Source organism: Anabrus simplex, chromosome 1 (genome assembly GCF_040414725.1).
Source record: "Anabrus simplex isolate iqAnaSimp1 chromosome 1, ASM4041472v1, whole genome shotgun sequence".
NCBI classification, from domain to species: Eukaryota; Metazoa; Arthropoda; class Insecta; order Orthoptera; family Tettigoniidae; genus Anabrus; species Anabrus simplex.
The window spans coordinates 257,543,998-257,564,135 of NC_090265.1; the positions used below are offsets into that span (position 1 = coordinate 257,543,998).

Below are 20,138 nucleotides of genomic sequence, written 5' to 3' on the forward strand. Positions count from 1 at the left end.
AGTTCAAATAACGAAAAGCTTCAGTTTAACCATGTCGATAACATGAATAACAACATTCAATGTTCCAAATTGCTTAATAAAATTGATAATTCGTCATGGGGTTATTTTTTTTACAAGGTCTTTTCCTTTATTTTTATTGGAATACGGAGGATTCTTCATATTTGGGGCTTCGTATGTAACTTACGAGATGCAAGATATTCAACAAGTTTTCTTATTGTGGCTATTAACTGTTACCACGCTCTAAAATGTTATAATTAGAAATATTAACTAGACATTGCTATATCAACTCATTCACGACAGTGGAAATTACATAGTCAGTGCTTTTCATAAAATAATCTATCAATATTAACTGAGAAATTGTGCCAATCGTTTATATATGTCCTACCACTAGTGATGAATAATCTCATTTCATATACCGCTGTGCCAATAATTCAGTGTAATTAATTTCTCAATCTGCTGTTTACTTAGGAGACATTTACTCTCTGTAGGCCAGTAATTCTTAACGTCCGTACATCTACACCAATAAGTATCTGAAACTCAATAAATATACATAATCTGTTACATTGTCACAAATCAACATTAAATCAGCTGGACTGTTGCTCTGTGTTCATCTCAACATGACCTAACATTCATTTTATTTATCATGCATTAGCAATGCCTAGAGGTATGATTTTTTCGCATTAACGATAAACGCGACAAAAAATACTTTTGAGCGATTTTGTGATATCTTTACGAATCGTATGTTTCTGGTTAAGAAAATATGGATATTATGCTCGCGAATTAAAGCGATAAGGCCATTTTAAAGCAAATTTTAATTTTATCGCGATAAGCGCGATATTACAGCGAAATATGTAGTGAATAACGAACTTGAGATTTTATTCAAAGATTATGTATGAAAAGGAAAGGAAGAGCGAACAAAGATTCATCAGCAGGAAAGAGATATGTTATCATTGATATTCTGGAAAATCTCTTTAAGACATGGCATCAAAGAAAAGAGGTTGGCTCCAGGCTTCTTGCCAAACAAAATGTTGTTCTTGTGGTGGCTGGTAATCCCACCCCAGCCTGTCTCCTCATGGCATTGTGCAATCTTGGAATCCCTAATGACGTCGTCTACAAAACAGCACAATTGACTGGTGTATTTCGGCTTCGTGGTCAGGTAAAATTAAGTGATCAGACATTAGCGAAGATGGGTCACTCGACAAGTGTTACGGTGCACAGCAGAGCTAAACAGTTTGCGATTGAAGGTTTATAAGTTTCGGAAAGCAATATTTTAATGTGTAAAGTTTGTAAGGTTCGTATCGAGTGGGAGGGAAAAGATACTGTCTCAAAAACATTGTTTTAAAAATAAGGAACATTCAGAACGTAAATTTAGCACTTCAACAGTGAAACGGCAGACAACACTAGAACTCTCATTAGATATGCAAAAGAAAGCTAAGAGAGAAAAAGTAGAGTTTAAGATTTGTACAGGCTATCAATTAAACCTCCACAATCAACGATCAGAGATAGTAATGAAACATTTAATGATTAATTTTAGGATTTCATTAAAGCGAAATTAAAGCGATGCGGAAATATCTATTTCGCGAAAATCCGTATCCTTCTCGCGAAATCGTTCAAAAATTAATGCGGAAAAATCATGCCTCTACAAATACCTATCATATGAATCCATAACAACTTCCTTCCTATAACCTTACGACGAAACAAACGTATCTCAGTACTCATATTACCACGTATTTCACATCCATCTCTTCTTATTAATCCTTCTGAATATATATCTCATTTCGCTTCCTTTAAATATCATCTTTGTTACACTCCGATACTCCCTCGACGTTATATTCTTCTTAACACGTATTCCCAGTATGATCTATTTCTTCATATTAATAAAGTAATTACGGCCATGTCTGTCGATCTGTTTTCCTCAGAAACTAGACTATACTCTGAAATTCATGTATTCTTCTCAATATCTCCCAGTTCAAAGTGAACTAAACTTTCCGTGTAGATTGGTACGTTAAAATCGATATACACACATCACATGTTGACATAACCCTACGATTTTATGTTTGAGTATATCTGTTACTTGGCACTCGCTCGCGGTTAAATCTTAGGACCTACCACCAACATTCATAATTTGGCACACATGATTCATTTATAGGTAATATTCCACTGATATAAATTGTTTTCAACAAATACTACTAATATTTTAATATAGGAAGCTTATCTCATATCTCGTCTCCGGCAGCTGCTGGCTTCTGCTTGCATGCTATCCCGTCTCTATGTAGCTGGATTCCACCTCCATACAAGTCACGGCTGGTTTCTCGGCATGGCAGTATTGGTCCTCATTATGGTGGCCTGGAGAATCTTCTTCCCATCTGTTTAGGCGGCTCTCATATTGCAGGTGTCCATCAAAGTAGAAAACAATATTAAATGGGCAGAATAAATAACTGATTCCTTCATCTTAAGCCTTTTAACAAATAAAAGAAAACAGTAACATTTATTCATATATCTCGAAATTGTGCTTATATGTTTATTCAAACGCGGCTTATTATTAAATGTCTTTTTGTTTAGGATGACTGCTGCTTCTAGTTATTTCATATATTCTTAACTATAATCAGTCATTTATAGTACAGGAATTCGCCCTTTCTCTTTTTCTCGCAGCGGCTCGTATGTTCCTTCTCTCTAATATTTTGAATTGAAATAAAGTAGAAGTCCGTTATAGTGAGAATTCATAATGGCGAAAAATTTGCTCGCTATAACGGATTGTCGTTATATCCGATTTTTTAAAAAAAGTCGGGAAAAGTTTTCGCGGATATCCACGCTTGTTTGTTTTTCGAAATCCGATACTACGTGAAATTGTGTGTTTAATTTCATTCTGAAAAATATATATTACCGTAGTTCTCCGAATCCAAGACGACTCCCACTTTTTCCTTCAAAAAAATTAATCAGGCTTAAAAAGTGTTTTTTAAAATCATATTAATGTATTTTCTTATACAGTACGCATTTTTAGACTGTAGACGCCGAACATTGGCTTTAGTTATGCCGTATTTTTTGCGGCTGTACAATTATGCTTTCTTTATTTTGGCGGGTTTAATAACCATTAACTTAAAATTGGCATCATAATATCGAAGGGAACTCATTGAAAATTTGCCGGCAATACACATCCCACGCGTCTCTACAATACGACGATCCACCAGGAAAATATTCTTGCTTACTATAAAACTGCTACCGGTACTTTCACTCAGCGTCAGATATAACTAGCTGCCGCTACACGCCCGTCTTGCTTGCCAGATTCGGCCAACTTCAGCGGCTAGCGACGTATAGGTCTTAATCGCGGACTTTGAAAGTCAACGAACGAGTTTATTGCGCCGCGGTATGGCAATTCCGCCCATGCATTTTTGAGCACATACCTCACAATTTTATCTTAAACTTTAAAGCGTCCTTGTTGCGGGTCACCGAATGCATTTTTTGTGCAGTACGCATTTTTAAGCTATCTTTGTCTTCACGGTAACGCCGAAAATGGGCTTTAATTAGGCCTATGCCGTATTTTCTTGCGGTTGCACAATTATATATTTTCGAGTGTTTAATAGCCATTAACTTAAAATTGGCATCGTAACATCGACGAGAACCCGTTGAAAATTTTCCGGCAATACTGTTCCACGTATCTTTACGACGATCCATCACGAAAATATTCCTGCTGTCTATAAAACTTAATTTTACTAAGCGTCACGTACAGCAGACGCGTTATAAGTCTGCTACTGATAGCCGTGGCCTTTCTAAGAATTCGTAGGCTCGCATGTTTTGATGCCATACTGCAGATTTGAAATACGTTTTTGTAGAGGATAATAGAATGTCATTCTCTCCACTATTTTCCGAGATCCAGTGACGTTACACATGGGCACTCTACGACCGGTCGCCGTGGCTAGCGGTGTAGGCCTAGGCCTGTGATAAAGAGGCGGTCGTTTATTGTCGATGAGTTTTGTGTGCACAAGGGGGGGGGGGGGTGTGAAAAGAAACGGCGTGGTTTGGTTACTGCGGTAGTTGCCAGTGGTGTTCATTACTATCAGGCCATCGAATGCAAAACGACCCTTGATTTTTCACACGATATCCTGAGGAAAAAACGTCGTCTTGGATTCGAAGAAATACGGTATTACTCCAGAGGCTTCTGTGGCAAACATTTCCGTTTTCTTTTTCAAACGGTGGCACCTAACCTAACTGTATATGTATCATGGAAACGTATTTGAAACGCATGTAGAGAAAAATGATAACATCCTCGCTAAAAATTGGCATGGGAATAGCTTTCCGAAATTTAACTAGACGTGAGAAAATATAAACTGTCCTCTGAAATCGGTGATAGTACCCTGCCATATCTTCAGGTGTATCACTTTCTTACTTAATTTCAGTATACGGTACACCATTAAAAATAAGAGATCGTCTACTTCAGCCTTTATTTTTTCCGAGTTAACAATTGCTATTGGCCATGTTATTTACGCATTTATTACGAAAACGTCATATCCTCTTTCATTTCGAATTTTCTTTTAAGAACAGCAGTCGACGGGTATTACTAATCGACTCCAATATCGCCTTCGAATGTTAACAAGAGAGCTCGCAAATGTACATAGCGCAAAAACTTACTGTACCGAAGATGATCGATCGCATTTTGTGGCAAACATTTCAGTTTTGTTAATCAGATAGCGTCACATATCCTAACTTATCTGTACTATATGTATGATGAAAACATACTTCAAGCGTAAGTAGAGAAATTATAACCTTCTCGCTATAAATTTACATAATAGCCTTTCCGTAATTTAACGGACGCGAGAAAATATAAACGAACCTCGTAATCAATGACGCACTTTGCCATATCTTGAGGTGTAAGCCCATCTCATTCTTACTTAATTGCGGTATTTAGCATTAAAATTAAGCGATCTTTTATTCTGAGTTTATCTTTAATGAGTTAAAAACGGCTATCGGACATTTACGCATTTATTACGAAAACATGTTCTCTCATTTTCCTCGCGCAAGAGCAGTCGACGGGTATTACTAATCGAATCCGCCATTGCCTTTGAATGTCGACGAGGGAGCTCGCTGATGGGCATAGCGAGAAAACGATACGGTACCGAAGATGATCGATCGCATGCAGTATAACGACTGGGAGCATAAATATCGGCAACGGAAAAATCGAGCGCGCATAATCGCTCGTAATAACGGATGCGTCAGTGATAGGATTCTCGCTGTAACCGAATGATAATACCCAGTTTAATATAGTAATTTTGAAGGGACGGACAAAAGTTATCGTTATAACGGGGTTCTCTCTATGTGCGTACTCGCTATAGCACACTTCTACTGTATACGCAATTCTCCACGACTTAGTCTTTAGCTACGTATGTACGATTCCTTCGTAAATATTTGTTTTAACTTCGCAGTTCTCTTCCTGTCCGCTGAAAAAACTCTTCTTGGTTCCAAGTGGATTAAATTTTATAAGCGATCTTCTTTCTCAAGGTATTAAGAATTGATTTCATTTATTTTTCAAAACAATAATTGTTCCGTCTTGAAACTCCTTTTCGATGGTCTTTTATAACTCTCCGCCTTCTCAGATTGATTTGCACCTCGGTGATACTTCATACATGTTTGTGCTGCATGAAGCTGCCGCGCGCCATTTTGTCCGCTACTTTTATGTGCGTACGATCGCCTCGACTGTAACGTAATGGTACAGTAACAATGGATTTTCTTGCCAGATCAGGGTTGACTGCTTGATCACCCTCCATACAGTCCTGATCTTGCCCCATGTGACTTCGCACTCTTCCCAGAAGTGAAGATGAAGCTGAAAGGGCGGCGTTTTTCATCCGACTTGGAGCTTCTGGCAGCATGGGATCGAGAGTGTAAAAATGTAACCGAAGAAAGGTGGCAGTTGGTTCAGTGACTGGTTTCGATGTATGGAGAAGTGTATTGAGTGTGGTGGAAATGATTTTGAAAAAGTCTAAAGTGTTCACTCACATTGCAAAACTTTCCTAGTGCCCTTTGTATATAGAGGATGGTTGCCTAGTTGTACTTCCTCTTAAAACAATCGCCGCCACCACCACCCAGACCAGATCGGGAAAGGACATTGGAGGATGTCATTAACAACAAAACTTATCTCAGTAAGAGAGAATGGAAGAGGCTCTCTAACAGTACCCGGGAAACGAACTGTAAAATGAATACAAAAGAACGAAAGAACTCCATGGCCATCATTTGTCTGTTAGGTGAACAGTAGTAAGCATAGCAAACGTAATATACATAAATCCACAGCCTGTATCCAGTAATTCGAGTGGATCAACAAAAGAATGAACGAAGCCTGTCTCGCTCCTCTGGGGCAATGATTGACAAATTAAATTATAGTGGAGTGTGTTGCTGGAATGGAAGATGACAGAGTGGGGGAAAACGGATGTACCCGGAGAAATGCCTGTTCCACCTCCGCATTGTCCAGCACATATTTTGCATGGAGTAGCAGGGATTTGAACCATCCCTGCAGAGAGAAGCTGCTGCTTGAGTCACAGCAGTTTAGTAAACCTAATCACTGCTTTCTTTTGAATTATAGCAGTCTTGTGCCACTATCCTCCCTGCTACTGGCGTTGTCATACCAAATAGTCATCTTAATTGCCATAGGGATCATTTGGGATTGCTGTTTTTTTTTTTGAAACTTTTAAATAGTTTAATTCCTGATTATAGAGTCCATTCAGTGAGAATCTATTCACAGATGGTTTCTAGAGATAGTCCCTGTATTTCCCCAGTCGGCATATGTGTAACAGAAGCCACCCCATCCAAATAAAGCAGTGCTCTAGTAAGTGTGCCAACCCACCAGCTGATTGTTAACAAATGTTAGTTGTACTTCCAAATGTAATCTATGGTACTGGAAGTGTTCTTTGGAGAACTGCAGCTATTGAAAGACAGGCCTTTATTTTCAAGTATATTTCATGCTTGTTCTCTACATTTATCATATCAGGATTGACCTAAAAGCTGCAATTAAGAGAGAGACCATATTATTTAGTTTAGGTATACCATCTCTAAGTGCCTGGATAGTGCCACAAGTTCCACAACAACAAAAATCAACAGGGAAGCTTGCTTGCTATATTTAAGTATATATAAAGGTGTGTGTGAAGGTTTTATCATGTTTAATTTCATACATTTGTTGTCTCCTTGTTTTTGCTTCTGGTTGTATAAAGTATACCCATTCTTCTTCGACCCATGCCTTAGGTATACTTGTTTTGATGTGTGTTGGTTAGTGTCTGGCCAGTTAATCTGTTATGATAATGGAGTAAACCATACAGCCATTGTCTCCACGCAGAGTGCTGGGCGGCGGTAAATAGCCTGACCCACTATAAGGACCAACGGCTAAGGGCGGAGGAATCTTCATAAAAGGGAAATGGGCCCTCAGTGGAGGAAATGCTACTGAAACCCCATATCAACTGTAGCGTCGGTTCTCCATGTTAGCAGCATACAGGTTTTGGCTGGCAGTAGCTCCTAAAATGCCTTTGGGAGTGGCAAACCCATCGTAATAAAAGCCTATATGATAAGTGTACTGAAGCTTTGGAAAATGCTAGGGCATTCCCCACAAACGACGTGCAATTCGAGGCGACCAGCACCCAAGTACATCAAGATAGCGACCATCAATGTAGTGACATTAACAGGGAAAGTGGAAGAAATTGTAGATTTTATGGTTGACTAAGGTATAGCATTGCTGGCAATCAGAGACCAAATGGAAAGGAAAAGGTGAGAGATAACTAAAGAAAGAATACACCTTATACTGTAGTAGAGGAAGAGAAGTCAAAAATGGTGTAAGTCTCATAATTAGAAAAGACCTACAGGAATACCTAGAATTGGTGGAAAACAAATGACAGGTTGATTAAGGTCAGATTGAGATTTGAAACTGGTGTTACAGATATAATTCAAGGTTATGCTGCACAAACAGGAAATATAGATACGGATCTAGAGGAATACCTTCTGGAAGGCCATTACGGGACAAACAAGTTGTGATCATAGGAGACATGAATGCCCAAGTATGTCAGGAAAGGAAAGGAGATGAGATTATAGGTCCATTTTGATATGGGAAGAGAAACAAGGCTGGAGATATTTTGGTAGACTTTCGTAGAAGAGCTGATCGTTGGTAACACATGGTTTCAAAAGAAAAACGGAAGATAAAGATATAGTTCGGGTAACAAAACTCTTACATTTTGGTCGAGAAAGGTAACAGGAAAATGTTGGTAGATGTAACAGCCCTCCCAAGTGAATCTTTCGAAGGAGATCAATAGCTAAGTTAAAAATGGGAAAGATACAAAAGATGACTGAGATTAGTCAGAGAAAGCTAAGGGTGTGAAAATTGCAGGAGAAGGAAATAAGTGAAAAGTTCCAGACACACATTAAAACAAGTATACCTAAGGAAGACATCGAAAGAGTTGAAGAAGAATGGGCATACTTTAAAACAGTCATGGTGGAGTCTGCAGAAAAGACCTGTGGAAGAGTATCAGGAAGAAAGAATGATCAAGAAATGCCCTGGTTGAATGACAGGGGAAAAGATATAGTTGAAAGGAAGAAACAAGCTTGTAAAAGATGGCTAAGAAACAGAACAACAGAATGTAAAACAAAATGAGGCACTGCAAGGAGTGCTCCAAGGTGGTTCAAGAAGAGAAAAAGAAATGGCTAGCAAAAATTCACTGAATCTCTGCAAGAAGATACAACCAGAAGCAAAAAAGATCTTATTCCAGTGGATTAAAAGAAAGAAAAACCCAGGTGAAGGTGTTAACTTCATTGAGAATGAACACAAGGAAGTTGACACAGAAGCAAGATCTATTGCAGAGGTGGGGAAAATACTTTGAACAGCTTTACAACATGCAAAATACCTCTGTACAAGGAGAAATCAAACAACCAGATTTAGTGCAGATGGAAGACGAGGAAACCGAGGTGTCCATGGCAGAGATTGAGTTGGCCAGTAAAAGAATGAAACAAGGCAAGGCAGCTGGAATTGACGAGGTCACCATAGAAATGATAATAGCAGGAGCAGTAGTTGGTTTACACTGGTTGTATACTCTCTCCAGTGATATGGAGAGAAAAGAAGGTTCCAAAAGAGTGATGAAAGGGGTCATACCAATTTTCAAGAAAGCAGACAGGAAGCAATGTGAAAATTAGTGATACTGATACCTAATACAGCTAAGATCCTTGAAATAATCTTGGATAAACGAATAAGATACAGATTAGAGGGAAGATTGTGTCAGATGATGGAAAAGGTATTGGGAATATGGAAAGGACGTGGTAGTAAGGTTGCTAGATATAGAAAAGGTATAGGACAGTGTCGCAAGGAATTTGGTATGGAAAACATTGACAGAGGCACAATTCGGAATGAGATGGTAATAGCATTGTATCAAAATTGCAAAAGCTGTTTTAGAACCAAAGTGGGTCAAACTGAATGGTTCAGAGTTGAGACAGGCTTAAGACAGGGAAGTCTCTCTTACTCTTCATTATCATCATGGATAGAATTCTACACAATGTCAAGGAGAAGATGATGGGTGAGCAAGTAAAGTCTATTTTCTTTGCTGATGACATATTAGTTTGGGGAGATAATGAAGAGGAAGTACAGGCACATTTATGGAACGAGGAGACAAGAAATTTTGGAATGAAGATTAGTACTGCAAAAAGCAAGATTTTGGTCATGAGACGTAACAGAAAATCCAGGAAATGAACCTCTTGAAGTAGTGAAAAATGTTAAATATCTGGGCAGTGTGATGTCACAAGATCAAAATTTGTATGGTGAAATTGATTTAAGAATACAGCAGTCTGCAAGTTTCTACCATTGTGCGAGACATTGTATGGAACAAAGATCTGCCAATGAAATGCAAGGTTTTTTACTTGTCCTGTTATAAACCTATACTGACCTATGCTTCAGCAGCCTGGACGTTGACTAAGGGGAACCAAAGTAAGATACAAGCAGCTGAAATGAGGTTCTTGAGGAGCATACAGGGAAAGACGAGATAGAATACGAAATGAGGAAATAAGGAGAAGCATGGGAGTGTGTAAACTTGAAGAAGGGATTGATATAGCAAAGCTCTAATGGTTTGGACACATGAGAATGCCAAAGAGAACATTCATGGATACACAGAGACTGGAAAGAGGCGTAGGGGACAGCCTGGAATAAGATGGAGGAGCTCTGTTGTGGACTCTAGTGCAAATAGGAGTCAGTAGCAATAAAGTACTAGAAGAGGAATGGTGGAAAATCAAGTGAGGTAGAGGGCTTTGGTACACTACCCTACCCAGAGAGAATCTGGAAAAGGGAATGGATGAAGAAGAGCAAGATTTGTTGGGCATCTCCAAAAACTGTGAAGTTAGTGGGACAAAAAACAATTGTTTGTACCTTGACGAATAAAATAATCAGAATTTATTTTTCTTCCAGGTTGAACCATGTTTTCTGTACGTTCCGTACAGTTTCCTGATGTTTAGAATACATTGCAGTATTCTTTGTCGAGGCGACTGAAATACCCCTACTTGATCAGAGGAGGAGGAGGCAGCAGTCGAGCAAAAGACAAACGACAATCTTTCAACTTACTGCTGCCTGGGAAACTGATTACCTCGGATCAAGTAGGGGTATTTCAGTCACCTTGACGAACATTGCAGTGTATTTGAAATGTTGGCATTCTGTACGGAATGTACAGAAAATGTGGTTCAACCCAGAAGACCTAAATAATTCTACATACCATGGAAGCTTCACTTCTAAGAATTCTGATGGATTGTTTTATCACGTTTTAAACATACTTCTCCAAAAATTACTCAGATTGGCCCGAGTTGAGAGATATTAAAGGATCACTTTGTTAATGATCTGTCCTGCTATATTAATAGCAATAACCATGAGTATTTAAATAACGTAAATGCTTGTCCTCATCCTGAGGTGGTGCAGCTTTTTTCAGGCACGCCCCAATGGAGGTGAGCTGCATGTATCCTTTTACAGCCTATCAACCTTACTGCCATTCTTAAATCTCTGGCAGCACCGGGAATCAAACTCGGGCTCCCAAGAGCAGCAGCTAATTGTGGTAACAGTTACACTGGTGGATATTCTGAACTACAAAACAGACCCATTGTGTGACATACATGCTTGCAATGCACGGTTCAGACATATGAAACTGTTCCCCTATTTGTGAGACATATCGGAGCTGCGGTACACTACGGGAGGCAGGCGTTTCTAAACTAGCAGAGTACTGCATTATTGTATTTTGATGCTTTTTTTTTTATTTTTATTATTGTGCGAGTTGGACGGACGAAATTTCACAAATTTGTGTGATGTCAGAGCAGCAGTACGGCTTGTACCTGCTTCAGAGCAGAAATGTTATTCTCTGACAAACCGTGTTGGGGGATCTTGCATGCAAGGGCTTTTTTTTTTTCCCCCTCGAAGGCAAAGTAGTTCTAATACACAAGAAAACACAGTACTAGATGGTCTGCTCTTTCTTCAAAATCAATATTGCTCTATTCTGGTTACTGAAGAATAAAAATCTTTCTTCAACTTATCCGAGTTATTTCTGCGGTCATTGAAGCCCCAGGCTTGTTTGGTTTTGTCTGGGGTTTTATGACTGTATGCCCTTTCTGATGCCATGTGATTCTTCAAATGAAAAATCTTTTCCCAGGACTGACTGAGATTCAAACCTCAACTTGTCTGATGAGAAGCCAGCAGCTAAGCCACTGGGCTAATTGTGCCCCTGCCCCACACATGCACACGTGCACTTCATTTTTTCACTGAATGATGATTTGATCAAAAAGATCTTTGTGATCAGTTCACAGTAGTGAGCCAAATTCTATATTACAACCCATACTACTGGTTATCCTGCTAGAGATCAACCCGTGTGGGGGGGATGTTGGGGATTGTGAATAAACACTGCTGACGTCTAGCAGGGAGTCGGAGAACTGTTCCAGTGATTGCAGATTTGTGTATTGTTATTGGTTAACAAAATAATGTATTGAATGCATGCTTGGTCTATTATGCTCCATCTCCCAAATCATATTTTTGTAATTTTGACACCTCAGTCCACATTAGGTAATTTGAGGCTTGACTGTATTGTGAAATGTGTGAATCTGATTTTAACTGTTATAAGAAAAAAATAATTATGTATGCATTAGGATCTTTAAAAGCAGTACTTGTTTAAAAGTACTGCCTCGTCCCTTAAGTAGCATTTAATCATAGCTGTTGCTAGTCATGGCTGGGTTGCACTGTAAGCAACACCGCACTTTGTCCTAGCAGCTGAACTGTGCCGTATAACTGTAAGACACACTTGATATTTGTACTGATATTTGCATTATTATGGGGTCTGTGGTGATGTGAGCATTTTATAATCATGCCAAATAGATGTGCAGTGCTGGGTTGATTAAGCAGCTACAATAAGCCAGTAAAATTAGGATGCGTAATTTTGGGCTTTTTTTTATTATTTTTTTTCCTGGGATCGTGATCTTAAGTAAATGGATTTGTTTGGTCCCACGTGCCGGCTGGTCACCTAGCAGCATATCTGTACGAAATATTTTCAAGACAGAAACTTGAGCTTTATTGCAAAATACATCTAAGGATAGAAATATGGGTTTTTATAAGTTTGTGGATATGTCTTGTTTACAAATGCAGAAATGAACTGAAAGACCTGTAAGACTGAACACAGGTGTAACAATGCTTGCTTTGTCATTAAAATAGAGGTAAACTCTCTACAATCTGATTTTGTTAGGTGTAAACATGGTTTTCGAATTGTACAGGTTGTAGTTTCAAGAGTGTGAACATTTTGTTAACAAGTCATCGAAAACGTATTATTCAGATACTCGGTAAAATAGCAGTTTGTGACTGATGACAGCTTGGTGATTTTGAATGAAAACAAAGATTTCTGGAATAATTTAGAATATAATATCCACTATCAGGAATATTCTGTTCAACAGTTATTCCAAGGCTAGGAAGAAATTCTTAGGCAAGTATAATAAGAAAAGGAAATATCCGATATTGTCACTGTCATAAGGTGCGGCTAGACAGCCATGTGTAACGTCATCGGGCAATCTAATACCCTGTTTTATAAATGAAGTAGTATTTAATGACATTGGGAGTGTTTGTTTTATTGATAGAAATTCTTAAATATTAAAGTGTCAGTGTGCAATGCAATATTGACTGTGTTGTAGGTCAATCATTCATCACTGTTTTGAAATGTGCAGGTATCTGGGTCTTGAATTTATCTCCCATCTGTCTGTGTAGGACAGCAACCAACTCCCTGTGTGACATTGTTACACAGTGTAGGCTAGACCATGACTAGACAGCCATGATTTAATATACAGCCTTTCAAGTTTCATAACTTAAACTGCTACACATCTAAGATAGAGATATTTTCACATGTCAACCCAATTGGCATACAAAGTTTAATTAAAATCAGATGTTTTATAATACCATTCAATATTGTGTTTTCATACAACATTACTCAAACAGTTTGTGAATTTTGGGTGATATGAAATGTTATTTGTTACAGACCTGAGATAATGATTCCTGACAATGCTGAAGAATGTCTGTTGATAGATTTAGATCCAGAACAGGAAGCTCGTCGCCGCGAGTACAAAAATGCCTATGAAGAGGATGAGGCAAGCCATGGTCCAAGCAGAGTACAATGTGCTACACATTAGGTGCCTTTTATAAGATATTTTTGCTGGCAATGAGCATTAAGACATTTAATAAGTGGGCAGCTGGGAACTAAAGCCATGTGTAGAATCTCTTGGAAACAACTTCTTATGTGAAGAGCTGTTGTCACAATTACTGGCTTTTGGATAAATCTTAAGATTTCTGTGTACTGTAATATAATTGAGACTAGTGGTCTTAATTTATTAGCCATTTAAATTCTAGGCTGCCACTTAAATACATGATGGGCTGTGGTCTTGATTATTTTTGCAGTAATGTGATTGACTGTATGCTAATCGTATAATACTTAAATGTTTTAAATGGCATTACAGTTGAAAAAGAAATATTTCAGTGTAATTTTTGTGCTTGGTTTAGATAAGATCCACACTGCTGTTCTTATGTACAAAATGAGTAAAGTGCATTGGCTGTTTTCATATTCTAGGTCAGTCCTTAGTTTTTTTTTAAATTGGATTGTCTTCTGGGTAGCAGGTCTGTTATACTTAAATAAAAATTTAACTTTGAAGTGTGCTAAGGAAATAAGATTTATTTCCATTATTATATTGTAGCTCAGCTATTGCCGTTCCTCAATTTTGCAATTTGTGGTAATTTCTCTTAACTTCTCTCCTATTAGATTTCCTTCAATGTGGACCAATTCCATATTAAATGTTTGGCAAAGAGGCAAAGACCTTGTGCTTCTTTTGTTGCAATATCTGTAATAGTTGGGGCTTAGTTTTGTCAAAATTATCAAACCTTTCACAAAATATGTGGAAGATCCTTTTTAATGGATGCTTTTTGATCGTAGTAAATAATCAATTCTGTAATGGTGTCTGGTGATTTCATTTTTTTTAATTGCCCTGTGTCAGTTTTCAATATATATTAAATTTCATTAAAATAGAGAATTTACTATTGCTGGCACTTTTAAGTGAGTATTTGTAAGCAGTAAGTTCAAACTGGTGGCAGAGATTGTCATAAAATGATCTCATTGTGTTGGAAATTCTGTGCAGAATAAGACTTTGATGTCCAACTTGAGTATTTCAGTGGTGAATTAAATGAATACTAAGTGAAGTATATTATAAGAAATTACTAAAAATATTGATCTAGAAAAAATACTCTACAGGAGAGACACATAAAACATCAATGTTGCATACATTAAAATACACATTAGTTTCCCTGTGTATGTGTTAAGTTCATTAAGAGATGATGTAAGTTACCAATGCCTAATTGCTTAAAATAGATATTGGTAATATGAAATATAGGTAGAAAAATATATTCCATTATAACTTCAGGTGCACATTAACATTTGTACTGTATACTAGCATGCCACTAAACAGTTCCATTTTAGCTGCTCTCTGCATGTAAAACTACTAAAATGCTTTTGTATTTGCTGTTCAATCTTGTGATGTCTAAAGGTATAGCTATTGGATTAAATAAAAATTTGTAAGATGTCGTTGAATGATTATGAAGAGCAAAGTCTTGGATCGGAAGGGAGAGTATGATTCAGTTGTATCTTGCAAGCCATAAACTTCATTTGGTGAGGGTGATGTGGCAGTTAATATTTCTAGAGTGCTGAAGCTTTTTAATAAATAATTGTCCAGGAAGATTTAAATACCAGGTAGTCAGGATCAGAAAGGTAATATGGTAAACTACTGCTTCTTGCAGAAACTACTGCTGAAGTCCCTCAATTTGAAATCTATTCCAAAAAAAAATCAAAACACAGCCTCTTTGAATCTTAGATTTGTGTCCCCATGTAGAGTTTTGTTCCGCGTACATTTGTCTTAGTATTTTACCGTGAAGATATACTTGCCTATCCATTGACTAGGTGGCCTGTGTTTTACTTTCAGAGGGGTTATTTAAATGTTCGGTATTACGTGTTGTGCCGTAGTACAATGAGGTGATGCTTCCTATTCTCAATATTCTTCTCTTCAGATGTGGTTAATCCTTACCTTTATCTCATTTGTGTTAAAGTTGTATAAATTGCACTCGCAAGTACATGGTTGACTTGGCTTCGAAGTATTCTTACTGGCATATTTTTGCAAATATCTCAGCATCGATGCAGGATGGTGGAATAAAGTGGCACCTTTTCAGAACATTCACATTTTACTAATAAGTTTGTCCTTTTGTAATTCATTGCTGACCATTATCTTGATACTTCTATAATCCAAGGCACTGGTCTTTGTAAAATTTAAATGTTATGTAAGCTCGTACAAATACATTTATCTCACTCAACACTTGCTAAGTGTTGATTAGTGGCTTACATTTCAGCAACCTTTTTGTTAGCTTTTTACAGTTTTGAAAACAATTGTCATGTAAATGGAAACTTGACTGTGAGCCAAAACTACTGTATCTTTTAGTAATGAGAATTTGTGCTGTAAAATGAAATGAATAGGGACAGTTAGTTTTTTAGTTTTGCTTGGTAACTTCTGAAGGAATTGGTTTATTTTAATAGGGTAAATTATTCTGTTCAAATAGAACACTTGTTTATATTTAATGCACAATCCTCCTGTAGCTGTAAAACTTTTTTTTTTTTAAGGGCTGTCATCTTCACCCTAGTTGATGGGCTATTTCAACCAGATGTGCCTATTCTAATAGGTGATAAGGTTAAATGGGATAAAATTTGTTTCTAAACAGCTTTTAATGTAGCCTATGATGCATTTAGGGTGCAGAATTTGCATGTCTGAAACACCAGAAAAGTCCCTTAATTACACTATCAGGCAATGAAGAGCTGCTCTCATGGGAAGCCTGGATCTTCTACTGAAACCCTTTTCCCAGGCAGTACCTTCAGTCTCTTAGTCTGACTTTGTACATTACTAGTGGCTTCATCACAATTGAAGCGCATTTCTTTGAGAAAACTTCAGTCTTTTATTTACATCCTTATTGCAGGAAGAATCCTAGACTTCACAGGATGGAAGTCTCCTCAAATTGCTCTTCCTGTTTAACTGATATATTCCAGCTTTCTTGAACCCAGGGATAATTGTAATTCCCGTATTGTATAGTCTGCTTCAACAACCTTGGAAATATCCTTGTTGAAAGGTTTGTTCCCTCTCTTCAGTTTGTGTGACTCAGTCATCTGGCACCAGGCAATTTTTAATGGTCTTGAGTGCCAAATCTACAGGCTGTGTTGTGTAGAGTTTTCAGGCAGAAGTACTAAAGAAATGTCATTCTCTGTGCACAGTTTTACAACAGCAGGAAACACATGAGAAATCAGGTTGTCTCCAACCAAGCGCCTTCAGTTCGGTATAATTTTCTCATACCAAACAAAAAAATCATCAATCTATCCAGCCTGATTTGCTGCTGTGAATAGTTTCATATGGCCCTCTTGTCCATAAATCATACAGATGCAGAGTCTTACAGACAAAAGGTGGCAAGTTCTGTCAGCAGTTGCTACAAACTTCAGATGTATTTTATTCATCACTCATTTAGGATATTTGCAGTCTCTTTTCAAGATAAGTTTGCACAGATCGAGATCAGCAAGGTGGGTTTTATCGTAATTGATGTCATCTTTGCTACGTTTCACAATTTGACACATTCTTTGGGAAAGATTAGAGCTATTTGGAGACAGAAATGGAAAAGCCCAGTTAATTCCTACCACATTGTCTCAGAATTTAGCAATTTTTCAACCTTCTCTAAGTGATGCTTGACAAAACAAAGATCATAAGTGCGCATGTTTCTAAACCAAGAAAATAGTGCCAGAATATCCTGTCTCACTGGCTGGCCAACTCTGCAAAAATATAGAAACTCTGACTTAGTACAGAGGTAAGGGAAACTTTATCTATTTTTTATTTAAGGAAAATTTGTTCTTGTGAAGAAAGATTTTTTTTCCTTTCCCTGTTCACTCCATTTTATGGTATCTAGAAGTTTCTACTTCCACTTTTTTTTTAATGAACCAAGGTTGTAAACCACCTAAAGGTGTTAATTTACTTCATTATCTTAAGTGGATGAGGAATAGTTTCCTTAAGTTTTGAAAATTTCACAAATGTCTTATGAATATTTTGGCATTTGTGTCCTACAAACAAGACATCACTTCTTTTAATTGATTTTAATGTTAAATGTAATGTTTTTCATTTAAATTGGTAAAAGACCAACTTCTATGGTTATTAAATTACTTTAGTTTTTTAAAGCTTTAACATACTGGGCATTCTCTTCCATGCTAGAAATACAGAAATATGTTAGGCCACATTTGCTGTTGACGACTTGTAAATCTGGTTGGTTCATTTCTTTATTTTGATAGGTTTGTATGTATGTATTGGTGACCTATAGACAGATTAGGGACTGTTTAATAATGTGGCATGCATGTACTAAACACAGTAAATCTACTGATCGTGGAGAACAGGAGGAAAGTATCTGAACCTTATTTTTTGTTACTGAAGAGCCGAAGCAATTATCCTTCCTGTTTATCCAATTGCTGTAGATGAATTATATTGCTATCAGTTTTTGTAATTTAATACTTCAGTTCGTATGTAAACTTCCAAACGTGAGAATCAAAAAAATTGAACATTGAAAATCAAATACGAAGACTAGCAGTTTTCCAAAGAGCATCGCATTAAATATTCATGAAGAACTTAGGTTGGAATATACTATGAATTTTTTAAAATGTTTGACCATGCTGTGAATTGTACAGTAGAACAGCATATCTGAATAAAGTTAACTTTGCTTGCCAGGATAGAAATTGAATTACTTTGGTCAACTGAGCTCCCAATATCATGTGAAGAATTTGTTCCTTTTCAAGATATCCCTAACCATCAAAGAAATATTGTTTCTGCTCTGTATTTAGCAAATGACTATGGCTCGTTTCTGTTTGTGCTCATGTGCTTAACAATATATTAGGAGATTTTGTTTATGAATTTTAGTTTTGATATCTTCTAAAAATAAGACTTTCCTGATTGTCACAATTATTTGCTGCAGGCTGAAGGTAATTCCAACAGTTCAAACTGGTTTTGTACTGTCAAAATAACTTGATGCCGGACATTAGGTTATAAGCTTGTGTTGCAATATATTCTCCGAATTTTTAATTTTATGTTTAAATGCATTTACGTCAATGTGCTGTATTAGTATCATTTCATTCACTCCACAATAACCATGGATGCATCTTTTTAGAAGAGGTTTTGACACCTCTGTTATGATTGGTTACTGAATTGACTCTGTAAGGATATTGATCAGACTACAATCCAGTACAGTTAGTAGGTATGCATTGTGCGATTTTTGGTTGTGAATATCTAAGATTACCAACAAGTTTGTCATGTCTTCAACATTCCAAATAGCTGATGTTATTGGCAGAGTTATTGTTAACTACACAGTAAATAGCACTGGTATGTGAGAAAATCCTTCAACAAATTGTTTAAGGGTAGATTACATTGGTGTATATTATCCTGTGATTCCATCTTTAAACATGCATCTCGTTACAGTATGTTCCCTGTTGCCCGAATGGTCACAGGATCTTGTTAAGCTGTTCCTATAAGTTTCAGTAATTTTATTTCTAGTGCATTATTGTCCTTGAATATTTATTTTCTGGTTCAAATATTTTTACTACTGTATCGTTGTGCAAAGAAAGAAATGCAGTGTGATTTGTACTTCCATTCTCCCACAGTTGCCATGTTGTGTAGTGTAAGCAGCTATTGGATAAATGGCAAAACATCAAAATTGCTTCCAGTCAGGTGATATAACGTGGTTTCTTTACTTTCATGATTTTGTAGATTTTCTGGACTACTGAATTTAAATTGTTTCAAAAGTACTGTAATGTTGTAAATAGATTTTGAAGTCCTCCATATGTTACTCAACCGTTGCACTGTTCAATAAAGTACTACCCCAGTATTGTAAGTGTTATTCTATCCTTGTTTAAATCATTAATGAACGTTATTCTTATTATGCGCAAAATTTTATCGGGGTTGACTAAATTATTCCCAGCTCATAATCTTAAATCCCTACTGTAGTTAACATTCATAATTCAGTTACGTTCACATCCAAGGAAGGTGCCAGTGCTTTATTGTGAAGAACCAAAAAGTGCCAGGACAGTGAATTGCCTGCTTATTTCTGGGAATTGAGGTAAATAAACAGAACTGTGATTAATTCGTCGGCCAGTTAGGTTTTTTTTTGTTTTTTAACACAGTAGTAATCTCTGGTTGGGCCACAAGCATCACAGGGACAATCTTTGAAAATAAAGGTGAGTCACGAGACTGTTCTACCATCCAGTCCACCTCCTGTCACACACCCTAGAAATCCTCCAAGAGAATCCTCGACCAGCACCCGCATTAAATCACTTAAAGTTAGTACCAACCCATGCGGCTTCACTTCTGGAGCTGCAACAACTATCTTCACAGCTCAAATGCTCATGGAGACATACTGAGAAACATAACCGCCACTTTACATTGCCTTCCTTAATCTCGAAGGCTTTTGACCACATCAGTTGATTTGGTATGCACTTCTTAACAATGGTATGCGAGAGCAACTTATCAGCTAGGTCAGTATTTTATAAACTTCAGCAGTATGGTATGCTGTAGTGATGGGC

At 37.2% G+C, this 20,138-nt stretch overlaps 1 protein-coding gene across 2 annotated transcripts in view; it reads left to right on the plus strand.

Moving 5' to 3' along the window:
- The window catches only part of Droj2 (DnaJ heat shock protein family (Hsp40) member A4-like), a 136,185-nt gene extending 116,741 nt beyond the window's left edge, over positions 1-19,444 (plus strand). For both annotated transcript variants that reach the window (XM_067159380.2, XM_067159375.2), the window contains exon 8: positions 13,494-19,444. In XM_067159380.2, coding sequence (XP_067015481.1) covers positions 13,494-13,644 — 151 coding nt within the window. In that variant the 3' untranslated portion in view covers positions 13,645-19,444. The remainder of the gene's footprint in view (positions 1-13,493) is intronic.
- Positions 19,445-20,138: the final 694 nt, after the last annotated feature.